This window comes from Talpa occidentalis, unplaced genomic scaffold, assembly GCF_014898055.3.
Source record: "Talpa occidentalis isolate TD23 unplaced genomic scaffold, MPIMG_talOcc4v2.1 talOcc4.11, whole genome shotgun sequence".
NCBI classification, from domain to species: Eukaryota; Metazoa; Chordata; class Mammalia; order Eulipotyphla; family Talpidae; genus Talpa; species Talpa occidentalis.
Window position 1 is genome coordinate 57,353,401 of NW_023601104.1, and position 10,253 is coordinate 57,363,653.

At 37.6% G+C, this 10,253-nt stretch overlaps 1 protein-coding gene across 1 annotated transcript; it reads left to right on the forward strand.

Annotated features, from left to right (window-relative positions):
- Positions 1 to 403: 403 nt before the first annotated feature.
- Positions 404 to 9,202, forward strand: CUNH14orf28 (chromosome unknown C14orf28 homolog). Its single transcript, XM_037503252.1, has 5 exons — positions 404 to 644; positions 3,421 to 3,945; positions 5,972 to 6,061; positions 7,223 to 7,357; positions 8,761 to 9,202. Exons 2-5 carry the CDS (start codon positions 3,422 to 3,424, stop codon positions 8,942 to 8,944), a joined length of 933 nt encoding a protein of 310 aa, XP_037359149.1. The 5' UTR covers positions 404 to 644; position 3,421; the 3' UTR covers positions 8,945 to 9,202.
- The last annotated feature ends 1,051 nt before the right edge of the window (positions 9,203 to 10,253 follow it).

The following is a 10,253-nucleotide window of genomic DNA, read 5'->3' on the forward strand; positions in this document are numbered from 1 at the left end:
TTCAATAATCATAATTTACTGACAAAACAAAGCTTTCCCTTTCTGAGCGGACAACTTGCAAAGACAAGACTTACTAACAAACCTCGAACATAAAACCGCACAAACCTCAAAAAAATCACGTCTGGCCCACAAAGCTCCGCCTCCGGGCAAACCCGGCCCACTTCCGGCTGCCCCACCCACCCTGACACCAAAACCCCGCCCCTCTCTGAGAAATCCCGCCTCCGGCGCCAGATCCTGGCTCCCATTGGACGAGTCTGGATGTTGTATACACAGCCGCACACGCACGTTTGGCCAGGGCGTCCTCGCGCCTGCGCAGCAGTGCCGTCTAGCGGCCGGGGCCTGGGGACGGGGGGAGGGGGGCGGAGGTCAGGCCGAATCTTCCTCCGTAATAAGAAGCTACGCGTCCCGCGGTCCTGGCTCCGTGGGTCCGCTCGGATCGGGCCAAGGCGCTGGAGCTGCTGTGGCTCCCGCCGCGGCGGGTGCGATGGAGGCCGTGCCGGAGCCCAGCACGCACGCCGGGGGAGGCCGACACAGCCGGCGGTGCTAGTAGATGAGGTGGCGGCGGCGCGGCAGCACGGGCTCCCATGAGCAGGCGGCGGCGGCGGCGGGTGCGGCGGCACCGGCGGTTTTCGGTCCCCGGGGAGGTACGAGCAGCGGCCTCCTCGCGACGGAGACCGGCCGGTGTGGGGACGCCCTCGCGGCCCGGCCCTCCCGCCCCCTGCCTGCGGTCCCAGGCGCTCGGGGGCCGGAGCCCGCTCGCGGGCCGGGGCGCCCTGGCTTCTCACCCGCGCCAGCTTCGGGGACCCCCTGCCCTCGAGGCCTGCCCCGGGCGCTGCGGGCCGGGCGGGGTGGGCGTGGCCGCGGCCGCGGGGCCGAGAGGGGCGCCCCCCGGACCGAGATGGGCGCCCCCCCCCCCGCGCCCCTGGTCCCCGCGCCCACGCCCCGCGCCGCTGGCAGGGGAAGCGCGTGGCTGGTTTTCAGATGGTTTTGGGGCGCTCATTCAAGAGCTGAGTCGTAGGCGCCCCGAGTTTCTTTGCGGGTCCTGCGTTCAGTGTCTTGGGCAAATGGTCGGGTTCTCGGGACCAGCGGGCAGTACAGATGGTCACCCTGGGAAATTGAGCCGAAAAGAAAGGGGTCATTTTGTCGAGGAAATAGAAATCGGGCGAGTTTCCCAGGTTTATTGAAAATGAGGGCTTGTTGAATGGGGAAATAAAGTCACGGCTTCGAATACAGTATCTGAAGGGACAGTCGACCACAGGGCGAAATTTTAAGTACATTTTGGAAAACATATTTTAAGTGAAGTTCTTGGAGCTCTTTCACCATCTTTTTTATTGTAATTTGTTGGGTTAAGTTAATGCTGAAACCAAATTAAGTGTCTTCTAGTTCTTCCATTGCTCTCTGACCGCCCCCCCTTTTTTTAGAAAAAAGCTAAAGTTTCATTATATGTAGTAGACGGTAGCACAATTCTCTTAGAGTGTTACTTTTGCTTTGGAGATCTATTGTTACTCTTCATTTGATCGCGTCCAAAGAGAATTTGAAGAAAAATGTTAGAGATTTACCATTCCTTTCCAATGCTATATTTAGGAAACTGAACTCAGGTTCATAATCGTAATGAACTTGCTGCTGAATTCTTTAAACAAAAAAATTAAATCATGAAGAAAGCTAGTTTCATTTTTTAAGTTGTGATTTTTTTAAATATGCTCTGGGTTTCTATTAATAAGAAACCAAGTTTGTTTTCTCCAGGGTCCAGATTTACCACGCCCTCTTCCTGAATAAGGTTGACTGGAGCCAATGTGTTACGGACTATATATAAACACCTACTCTTCAAACTAAATATAGTATTGAATATTTTAGAGCCCACAGTATTTTGCTTCAAGCCAGAAATACTGTTTGTATGTTTCCTCACATTAATAAACCTAGAAATAACTGAATTTTAATCTTATAGTATTGCAAAATTGGATTGAACTTGATCTCACAAACAAAACATATAGGTATGCAGCACTGCGTGTAGTGTTCATGTTGTGCTTGGAAGGAGGTGGTACTTGAAAAGATGGTCAAAGAAAGACTCTGAGCCCAGTCACTTTCTTTCCTATCCTTCAGATATTTTTTCTTTTCGTAAAAATAATACTTTTCCACAAAAGTAACATTTTGGAAAACCCTATTTCTAATTTATTCATTTGCTTGTCCAAAGTAAAGTAAAGCAATTTTTTTAATTCAGTTTATTAGGACCTTTAATTTTTTCTTAATTTTGCTTTCTATAACATATTGATATATGACACAAATATGTTTACTGAAATACTGTCAGTGACTTTAAAACAAAATGTTTAGCGGTCCTCAAGACTGGAGGAAGGATAGGTGCCAGTTTAAGTAGGGGTGACATCTCAGTTCATTCCCAAAACAGGCAGATGAGAATCATGATACTTACAAATTTTGACTCTTCACAGCATAGCCTCTATATGTTATAGGATATTTATATATCTCCATAGTTAAAATTATGGGATATTTAACATAGTCCTAAATTGCAAGTAAAAATCCCAAAGTGCATAGAAATGATTTTTGAACCAGCTATGCTATATTAAGTTCTCAAAATTACTGTTCATATTTTGTCTTTGCTTGATCTTACTCTGTAGCCCAACTAGGACTTCTATAATATCAGTTTCCTAACTCATATATTAACACGTTAACACATATTAACAAGGAAATGAAACACAGCTTGTATTTTGGAGGAAGAGGTTTATATTAGGAATGCACCCAATCAGAACTTATATTTTTAAATAAGTTTATTTTCATTTAGGATTTTTTATGATAGAATAATTTTCACATAGAATATGTTATAATTAATATGTATTAATTATAATTAATATAAAGGCGGGCCTCCCCGGTGGCGCAGCGGTTGAGCGCTGGGTTGCGAAGCTGCCCGCAGCCTCTGCAGCGCCGGTTCGATCCCCGGCTGCTCCCCGGCTACCGGAGGAGGGTCCCACATGGCGCACAGACCTCTCCTGCCGCCCGCTGCTCCCCTCAGCAGTGTGCTTCGTCCGTCTGCCTGCTCTGCTCCCCGCTCTGGCTCTGGTGAATTCTCTCGCCCTCCCGCGCTTCTGACTGTACCCGGTGCTTGTACAAATAAATAAATAAATAATAAATCTTTTAAAAAAAAAAAAAAGTTTAAAAAAAAAAATATAAAGGCCTATCAAATAGTCCTTTGTACCCAAGAAAGGTTTCAGCTTCATTAAGTGATCTTTATAGAGATTACTTTACATTTTTTAATGGAATTTAGGCCAAATTGTTTAAATATGTTGGTACTTAGGGAGGTCATCTAACTGAATGTAATTTGAATCTTTAGATAGCTTTATTTTCATTTAAATATATTTCATGTATCTGACATACTAAGTCATAAGTTTATATTTCTATTTTAAAATGCAGGATGAAGACACTGTTTGAAGAGATCAAAGCATCAATTAAAAATAACTATAACCAAGATCGCTCATTTTGGAGGCCTGTTCTTCCTTGGGGAGGTGTTTTTACTATCAAAGCTGGCCGCAAAGCAGTATCCTGTACACCGCTGTATGTTGAAATAAGACTGAAAAATACTTGCACCATAGATGGATTCTTGATGTTATTATATGTCATTCTTAATGAAAATGAAAATTTCCCCAGGGAACTCTCTCTTCATTTAGGTAGAGAGTTTGTAGACTGTTTTCTTTATTTAATGGACACCTACAGCTTTACAACTGTGAAGCTACTTTGGATTTGGGACAAGATGGAAAAACAGCAATACAAATCTGAAGTTCATAAAGCTTCATTAATAATTGATTTGTTTGGGAATGAGCATGATAATTTTACTAAAAATCTTGAAAATCTCATGTCTACCATACAAGAGAGTTACTGTTCCAACTGGCGATGCCCAATTCGTGTGCAGGAAGATCAGCAGCGCACAATTAATATAAAGTAAGTTTCTCTAAAGTCTGTTTTGTCATTTCACCAAAAATCAACCTTTTTAAGTGAGTGTTACTATAAATATATGTACACATTTTTACATGTAAGTATATATACATATATATGTATTTGGACATACATAGTCAACATACTTTTTAAAAGTACACCTCTTGTGTGAGTACTTAAAGCCACCACACAAATGCAAGACTTTTTAATAAGTCTCATGACAAAAACATTACAGTTTATTATAGCTAAACATCTTAAAATTTACAAAACCAGCTGATAACTGTTTTGCTTGCAAATTTAAGAATTATTCTGTATGCAAGATGTTTTACTGTTGCTTTGAAATTTGCTAATATGACTAATTCCTGTGTCACAATTATAACCTCTGGAAGAACACAGCACTGTTTTAGAATGTTTCATCTCTTGAATGTATCTCTGTCAAGCAGGCTACATGAATGAGAAGATTGAAACTATTCCTTCAGATCATGGCCAGGACAAAATTATAGACAGAAATCCCAAACTTAGAACCTTAATACCAGGAGATGATATGGATGTGAGGAGTTACTTTACTGACTAGGAAAGGTTCTGGTAGCCTCCTGAGTATTTTTGGCTGTTGGAGGAAGGGCAGACCTCCAAGCTAGTCAGTGACAGGAAGGCGAAGCTGGTCATCCCTGATAGTGTTGGGAAACATTAAAGACCTTGGGGAACATGAGTTGGGAAGTGATAATTGCTAGTGGGGGAAATAAAAACAGGACCAAAAAAAACCAAAAACATTGTGGTCAAGAAGTATATTTGATTCTTTGGTCCAGAAAAACAGCCTATAAATGGTTCCTTTTTGGCATGTACATCGCCTTCCCAAATTTATTAAATTCACATTTCTTTATAGCATATTTAGGTTAATGTTATGCTGTGTATGGAAAGCATTATGCTGTGTATGGAAAGCTGCAGATCCTTTATCCTTCTGAGAATCTGCCACTGTCCTTTTTCTGAAATATACTTTGCCCATTTTCTGTATTGCTGATCGGATAATGTTGATTTTGAAATTTCTGTCAGGGAGAAGAGTTTTGTTACTCTGAATAGTAATGGACTAAAAAAGCTTTTCAAAAAACTTTGTCTTTTTAAAAACTATTTTATATATGTTTTAAAAGTATAATGAATTATTTATAATCCTTTATTAATACTATGCTTCTCTAAAAATATTTTTCATTATACTCTATATAACTTTTTAAATGATTTGTTTTTACATATATAAATATATATATACCTTTTATATCTTTTCTATGTATATTTATATATATATATTTAAAGCAACCTCAAATATGTAGGAAAAATTTTTTTAGCTGATCAGATTCAAAACATGTTAGGCTTCCTAAATAGTTTTTTTACTTGAGACCAACAGTGGCCATAACTTGCATTTAGAAGAGTAGAGCTAATCAGCTGCTCTCTCTCCCTATTCTATGTCCTGCTTTCAACCCTCCCCACCCCCAGTGCCTCTCTGTTGAAAAAACTCTCAAAAAACAATTTTGGGCCTCCCCAGTGGCATAGTGGGTTGAGCGCAGCGCTCTGAAGCTAGCTTGTCCACAGCCTCTTCAGCGCAGGTTCAATTCCTGGCCTGGCAGGGAGATTCCCACGTGGCACAGCGGACCTCTCCTATCTCACCTGCTGCTCCCCTCAGCAGTGTATTTCAGTCCTTCCGCCTGTTCTGCTCCCTGCTCTGTCTCTGGTAAATTCTCTCACCTTCCCACGCCTCTGGCCTGTACCCCAGTGCTTATATAAATAATTTTTTTTTAATTTAATAGCAGCTGCATATTTTAGGATCAGTTTATAGAAATATTTAATGTTTCTTGGAAAGTTTAAGGCATTAAGTTCAATGGGGTTTCTATACTTTCTACATGAAATACAAAGATGAATAGTAGAGTTTAACACTTTATGTACTTGGTTTGCTAATAATGAATTGACCTATAAAATTAGTTTTCCTATTATTTACCTATAATATGTTGAAGCAGTTCTTTCATGCATTTTGCAATTATTCTAGTCCTCCCCAAGAAATTCCACATGGAAACTTGATCCGACTGGCTGTGGATGAGTTATTCTGTTCCAAAATTGAACTGTGTGAAGAGCGTGGGTGAGTATATGATAGATACCTAAGGTGAAGGTATTTCTATATTGTTCATCAAGAAACCTGAACCAATAAACTCTTTTATATTAATACTTAATGAAATGGCAACTCATGACTATTTAGGAAGCCTAACATGTTTTGAATCTTATTAACACCTTCTAATTTACTATGACATCTTGTGTTGTCATTACCAAATATCGATATATAGAATGTAATACTACAGTTAATTGATGAATACAAAGCAAATGCCTTTTCTTTTTTTCCCCACTGCTGAGTAGGTACAATAAAACCTTGGTTAACCGGAACCCAGCTAATCGGGACCCTCAATTAACTGGATTTTTTTTCTGCACTCATTTAGGAGAAAGAGGTAAATGACAACCAAAAAATTTAACATAATAAAGACAGGAAAAAAAGAAGTTGTAGTTGTAGTCCATTTTTCATACCAATCTCGTAACAATTTCTATGTCTACAGTAATGCATAAGAATATTTAGGATGATCATATAGCTATTAAATGCAAAAGGAAAGAATAAAACAAGTTCAGTAAATTGTACTTAAGTCCAGAAAGTGAACTGATGTATTTTAGTCACAAAGATGGAAACAAAATGATTTTCTGGTTAACTTAGTTTAGTTAATAATGTTTATTAAGCAAAATACCATACCCTGAGCATTCCGGTTAATCGAGATTTTACTGTATAATTGTATTTATTTGTGTCTGATCCATATGCTTAATACTTGATAGTACTTAGAAAACAGAATTCGCTTCATCCTATGACAAAAGGAAGCAAGTAGGGAATTTTATCCAGTCTAAAGAAGACTATAAGAATCATATTATTCTCCTCTTTGCCATTATTTTTCTTTGAAACCAACTTGGAGAAAGAATCATTTATAAATGAAAGCCTTTATATCAGTCCAACAGACTACATGCTTTTATAAGCTTAGATGAGAAATCACTAGTTTTTCCTGAAGTTTTAAAAGTATTATAACTAGTATATAGAATCTCACAGTTTGAAAATAGGTATATAAGATATGAATATAGCCACACCATTACTATAAATAAAATAGATAATTATGCTTATTATGAAATTAAGTTATAAAGACAACCCAGAACTGATAAAAGACAGCTTTGTCCCAACTGTAATAAAGTTCATGCCTATTTTCAATTTTAGGTGTGGTGGCTTAAGAGAATTTTCACAGCGAATTTTCTGCCATGGTGCACCTCCTTTTGTTGTCTTAAATATGCAGCATTGGAAGTCTGAAGATCTGGCATATGTACCCTATCATTTGGATTTATCTGATCATAAGTAGGTGTTTCTGTTTGTTTTACGAAAAGTGACAAGTAAATTTATTTTATATTTTCCTGTTATTTTATCATGATTTTTGAGTAGCCCTCAAGGAAATATTATTGAAAAACATCATAGCTATTGCTAAATTTACAAGATTAGAATCTACTAAGGGAATCAGTCACTGGCATTATGTATAATGGTTAATTGCTTAGACTATGAAATAGAATGAGTATCAAAACCTAGCCCCACCTTTACAAACTATATGACCTTGGGCCATTAACCTAACCAGATAAATACATAAGTTTTCTTATCTATAAAACATAAATGACCATCTTTATCTAATGTTATTATTTTGAGAATGTAATGAAATAGCACAAATGTTTAGGATAATACCTGACACACAGTCAATAGTGGTTATTGCACTTCATGTCAAAATAGTCTATAGTGGGCCTCCCTGGTGGCAAAAAGGTTAGGCATCCGCACTATGAAGCAATTCACAGTCTCTGTAGCATGAGTTCGATCCCCGGCCAGGGAGCAACCCACATGGCGAGGCCGACTTCTCCTGACTTGCCCGCTGCTCCCCTCAGCAGTGTATTTCACTCAGTCTGCCTGTTCTGTTCCCTACTCTGTCTCTGGTGGATCCTCTCACCCCCCTGCATCTCTGGCCCGTACCCCAGCTCTTGTATACATAAATAAATAAACTTTAAAAAAAATAAAAACAATAGTCTATAGTATAAGGTCATTGTCTAACATAAAGTGATAGTTATCATTATACACAGAAATTATACACAGAAATATCTGCATTCAATTTGTGTCTTTCAACATTTTGCTTTTTGGTTTTTTTTTTGGTTGTTTTCTTTTTTTTTTTAAGAGTTATTTATTTATGCATACAAGAGCTGGGGCACAGGCCATAGGTGCGGGGTGGGTGAGAGGATTCAGCAGAGACACAGTGGGGAACAGAACGGGCAGATTGACCAAAGTACACTGAGGGGAGCTGTGGGCGAGTCAGGAGTGGTCTACTGTGCCATGTGGGTTGCTCCCTTACTAGCCTGGAATCACTCCTGCTGCAGTGGCTGCAGACAGCTTCATAGGTTGCATCTTAACCCTTGCGCCACCAGGGAGGCCCCAACATTTTGCTTTTAATTGTGTGTGTGTCTTGTATGTGTGTTTAATAGAACTGTACAGATTGTTAATCTTTTAAAAAAAATTTTTAATTCTTAAATTACATCAATTTCTAAAATTCTTAAACATTTACTCTAAATAACCAGTTGTCACACATAATTTCTACAGATGGATGTCTTTTTTTCAGGGAATAGAATGCAAAACATCTTAATTTTTTTATTCTTTAGTTACAAATTTAAGGAATGTTTATTTTAAGAAAGATACTAATTTTCTGCTACACTTTGTCATTTAATTTGCAGGTATTTGTTGGAAGGTGCCACATTATTTAACAAAGAAGAACATCATTACTCTGCAGCTTTCCAGATTGATGGACATTGGATGCACTATGATGGCCTCAGAAATGTGAATTTAATTTTGTTAAATAAACCCCCAGAGTTTCTCCTTTTGTCATCATTGGTTTATATTAGAGCTACAGAGAAATAAATATAGAATGATGCTAAATTAAATTGTTTTCCCTCCTGCCCATGCTCCCCCAGATGAAGGGCTTTTATTTTGTATAAACTTGGTATCCAAGGAAATTGTTCAACTATACTAGTTTCAGAGGTATATTTTCCAGTGTTTATCCCCAGGTGTAAAAGTTTTATACGGAGAATCTATGCAAAAATGTTTGTATTTCTTTTTTCTATATCCTGGGTTATTTTTATACAAGCATATTTTATGTTGAAATAAAATATATCTTGTAGCCTTTGTATATTTTATTTATATGTACCTCAAAGGTTGTTTATGATTCTTTGAATCCAAAAAAAATACTTCATTTGAATTCTAAATTTTTCTTTTTGGATTTCCAAATTAAACCTGGGTATAAGTCAGTATTTAATTTATATAAATTTAACAGTTCAAAATAAATTTGACTATATTTCTTTGCCCTACCTCACTTATAATCCAAAGTGCACTATTGGATTTAGTATGGAATTGAATGTACAACTTGTCGATGGCTTAGTTTATTTTTACCTGTTGATTTGTCTAATTGCAGCAATTTTTAAAAAACAATTTAGTGAAAATGTCTTTCTGGGCTTGAATTATTTATTTGTAATGACGAATTTACTTGCTTGAATACAATAAACTTAGCAGCAGATTTTAAGTTAACTAAGCACCCAAGCTTAATTAAGGTTATCATTAACAAATAAATTATATAACCTAAACAATTATTTACTAATTAAATGTAATGGAAATTCTCTAATAAAAATTTATTTTGTAGAAAACAACTGTAGAAAATATTAGGCAACTGGATGTTTACTAACAGTGGATTAACAGTAGAAATGTATTGTAAAAATATATTTAAGGGGAAATGGGTGTCTGGGAATATTTCTTCTCCAGTAAGTCATATTGGCACCAAGAAAAAGTTACTTAAAATTTTGGAGTAACATCTGCTGTCTCCCTTATAAGTGTAAATTGACAGCATGAAATTTTAGTTTGCAATTTAAATCACTATAATTTCATAGTTATCAGAAGATTATGATTTTTTTTGAAGATCTTAAAATCTTTTTGCAATTTGAACAAAAAAAGTTAAGAGATTCTCAAGGGAAACTACTTTTTTGAAATGTTATCACTATTAATTTTAGTGTTTACATTTCAATAAATAGTTCACATTAGGTTTTGGGTTGGATTGAGAACAATATATTTGAGACTTCTACATAGAAACACAATTCACTGCCGTAATTCAATATACGAAATTGCTAGGATTTAATTCAATAAATTGTCTTACATTGGCTTTGTACCATGTTGAGATAAC

Bases quoted from the DNA above. Each gene is read 5' to 3' on its own strand.
- CUNH14orf28 (XM_037503252.1), top strand. From the start codon at position 3,422: ATGAAGACACTGTTTGAAGAGATCAAAGCATCAATTAAAAATAACTAT. The intron at 3,946-5,971 runs GTAAGTTTCTCT...CAATTATTCTAG, and splicing joins CAGCGCACAATTAATATAAA to TCCTCCCCAAGAAATTCCAC. The intron at 6,062-7,222 runs GTGAGTATATGA...TTTCAATTTTAG, and splicing joins GAACTGTGTGAAGAGCGTGG to GTGTGGTGGCTTAAGAGAAT.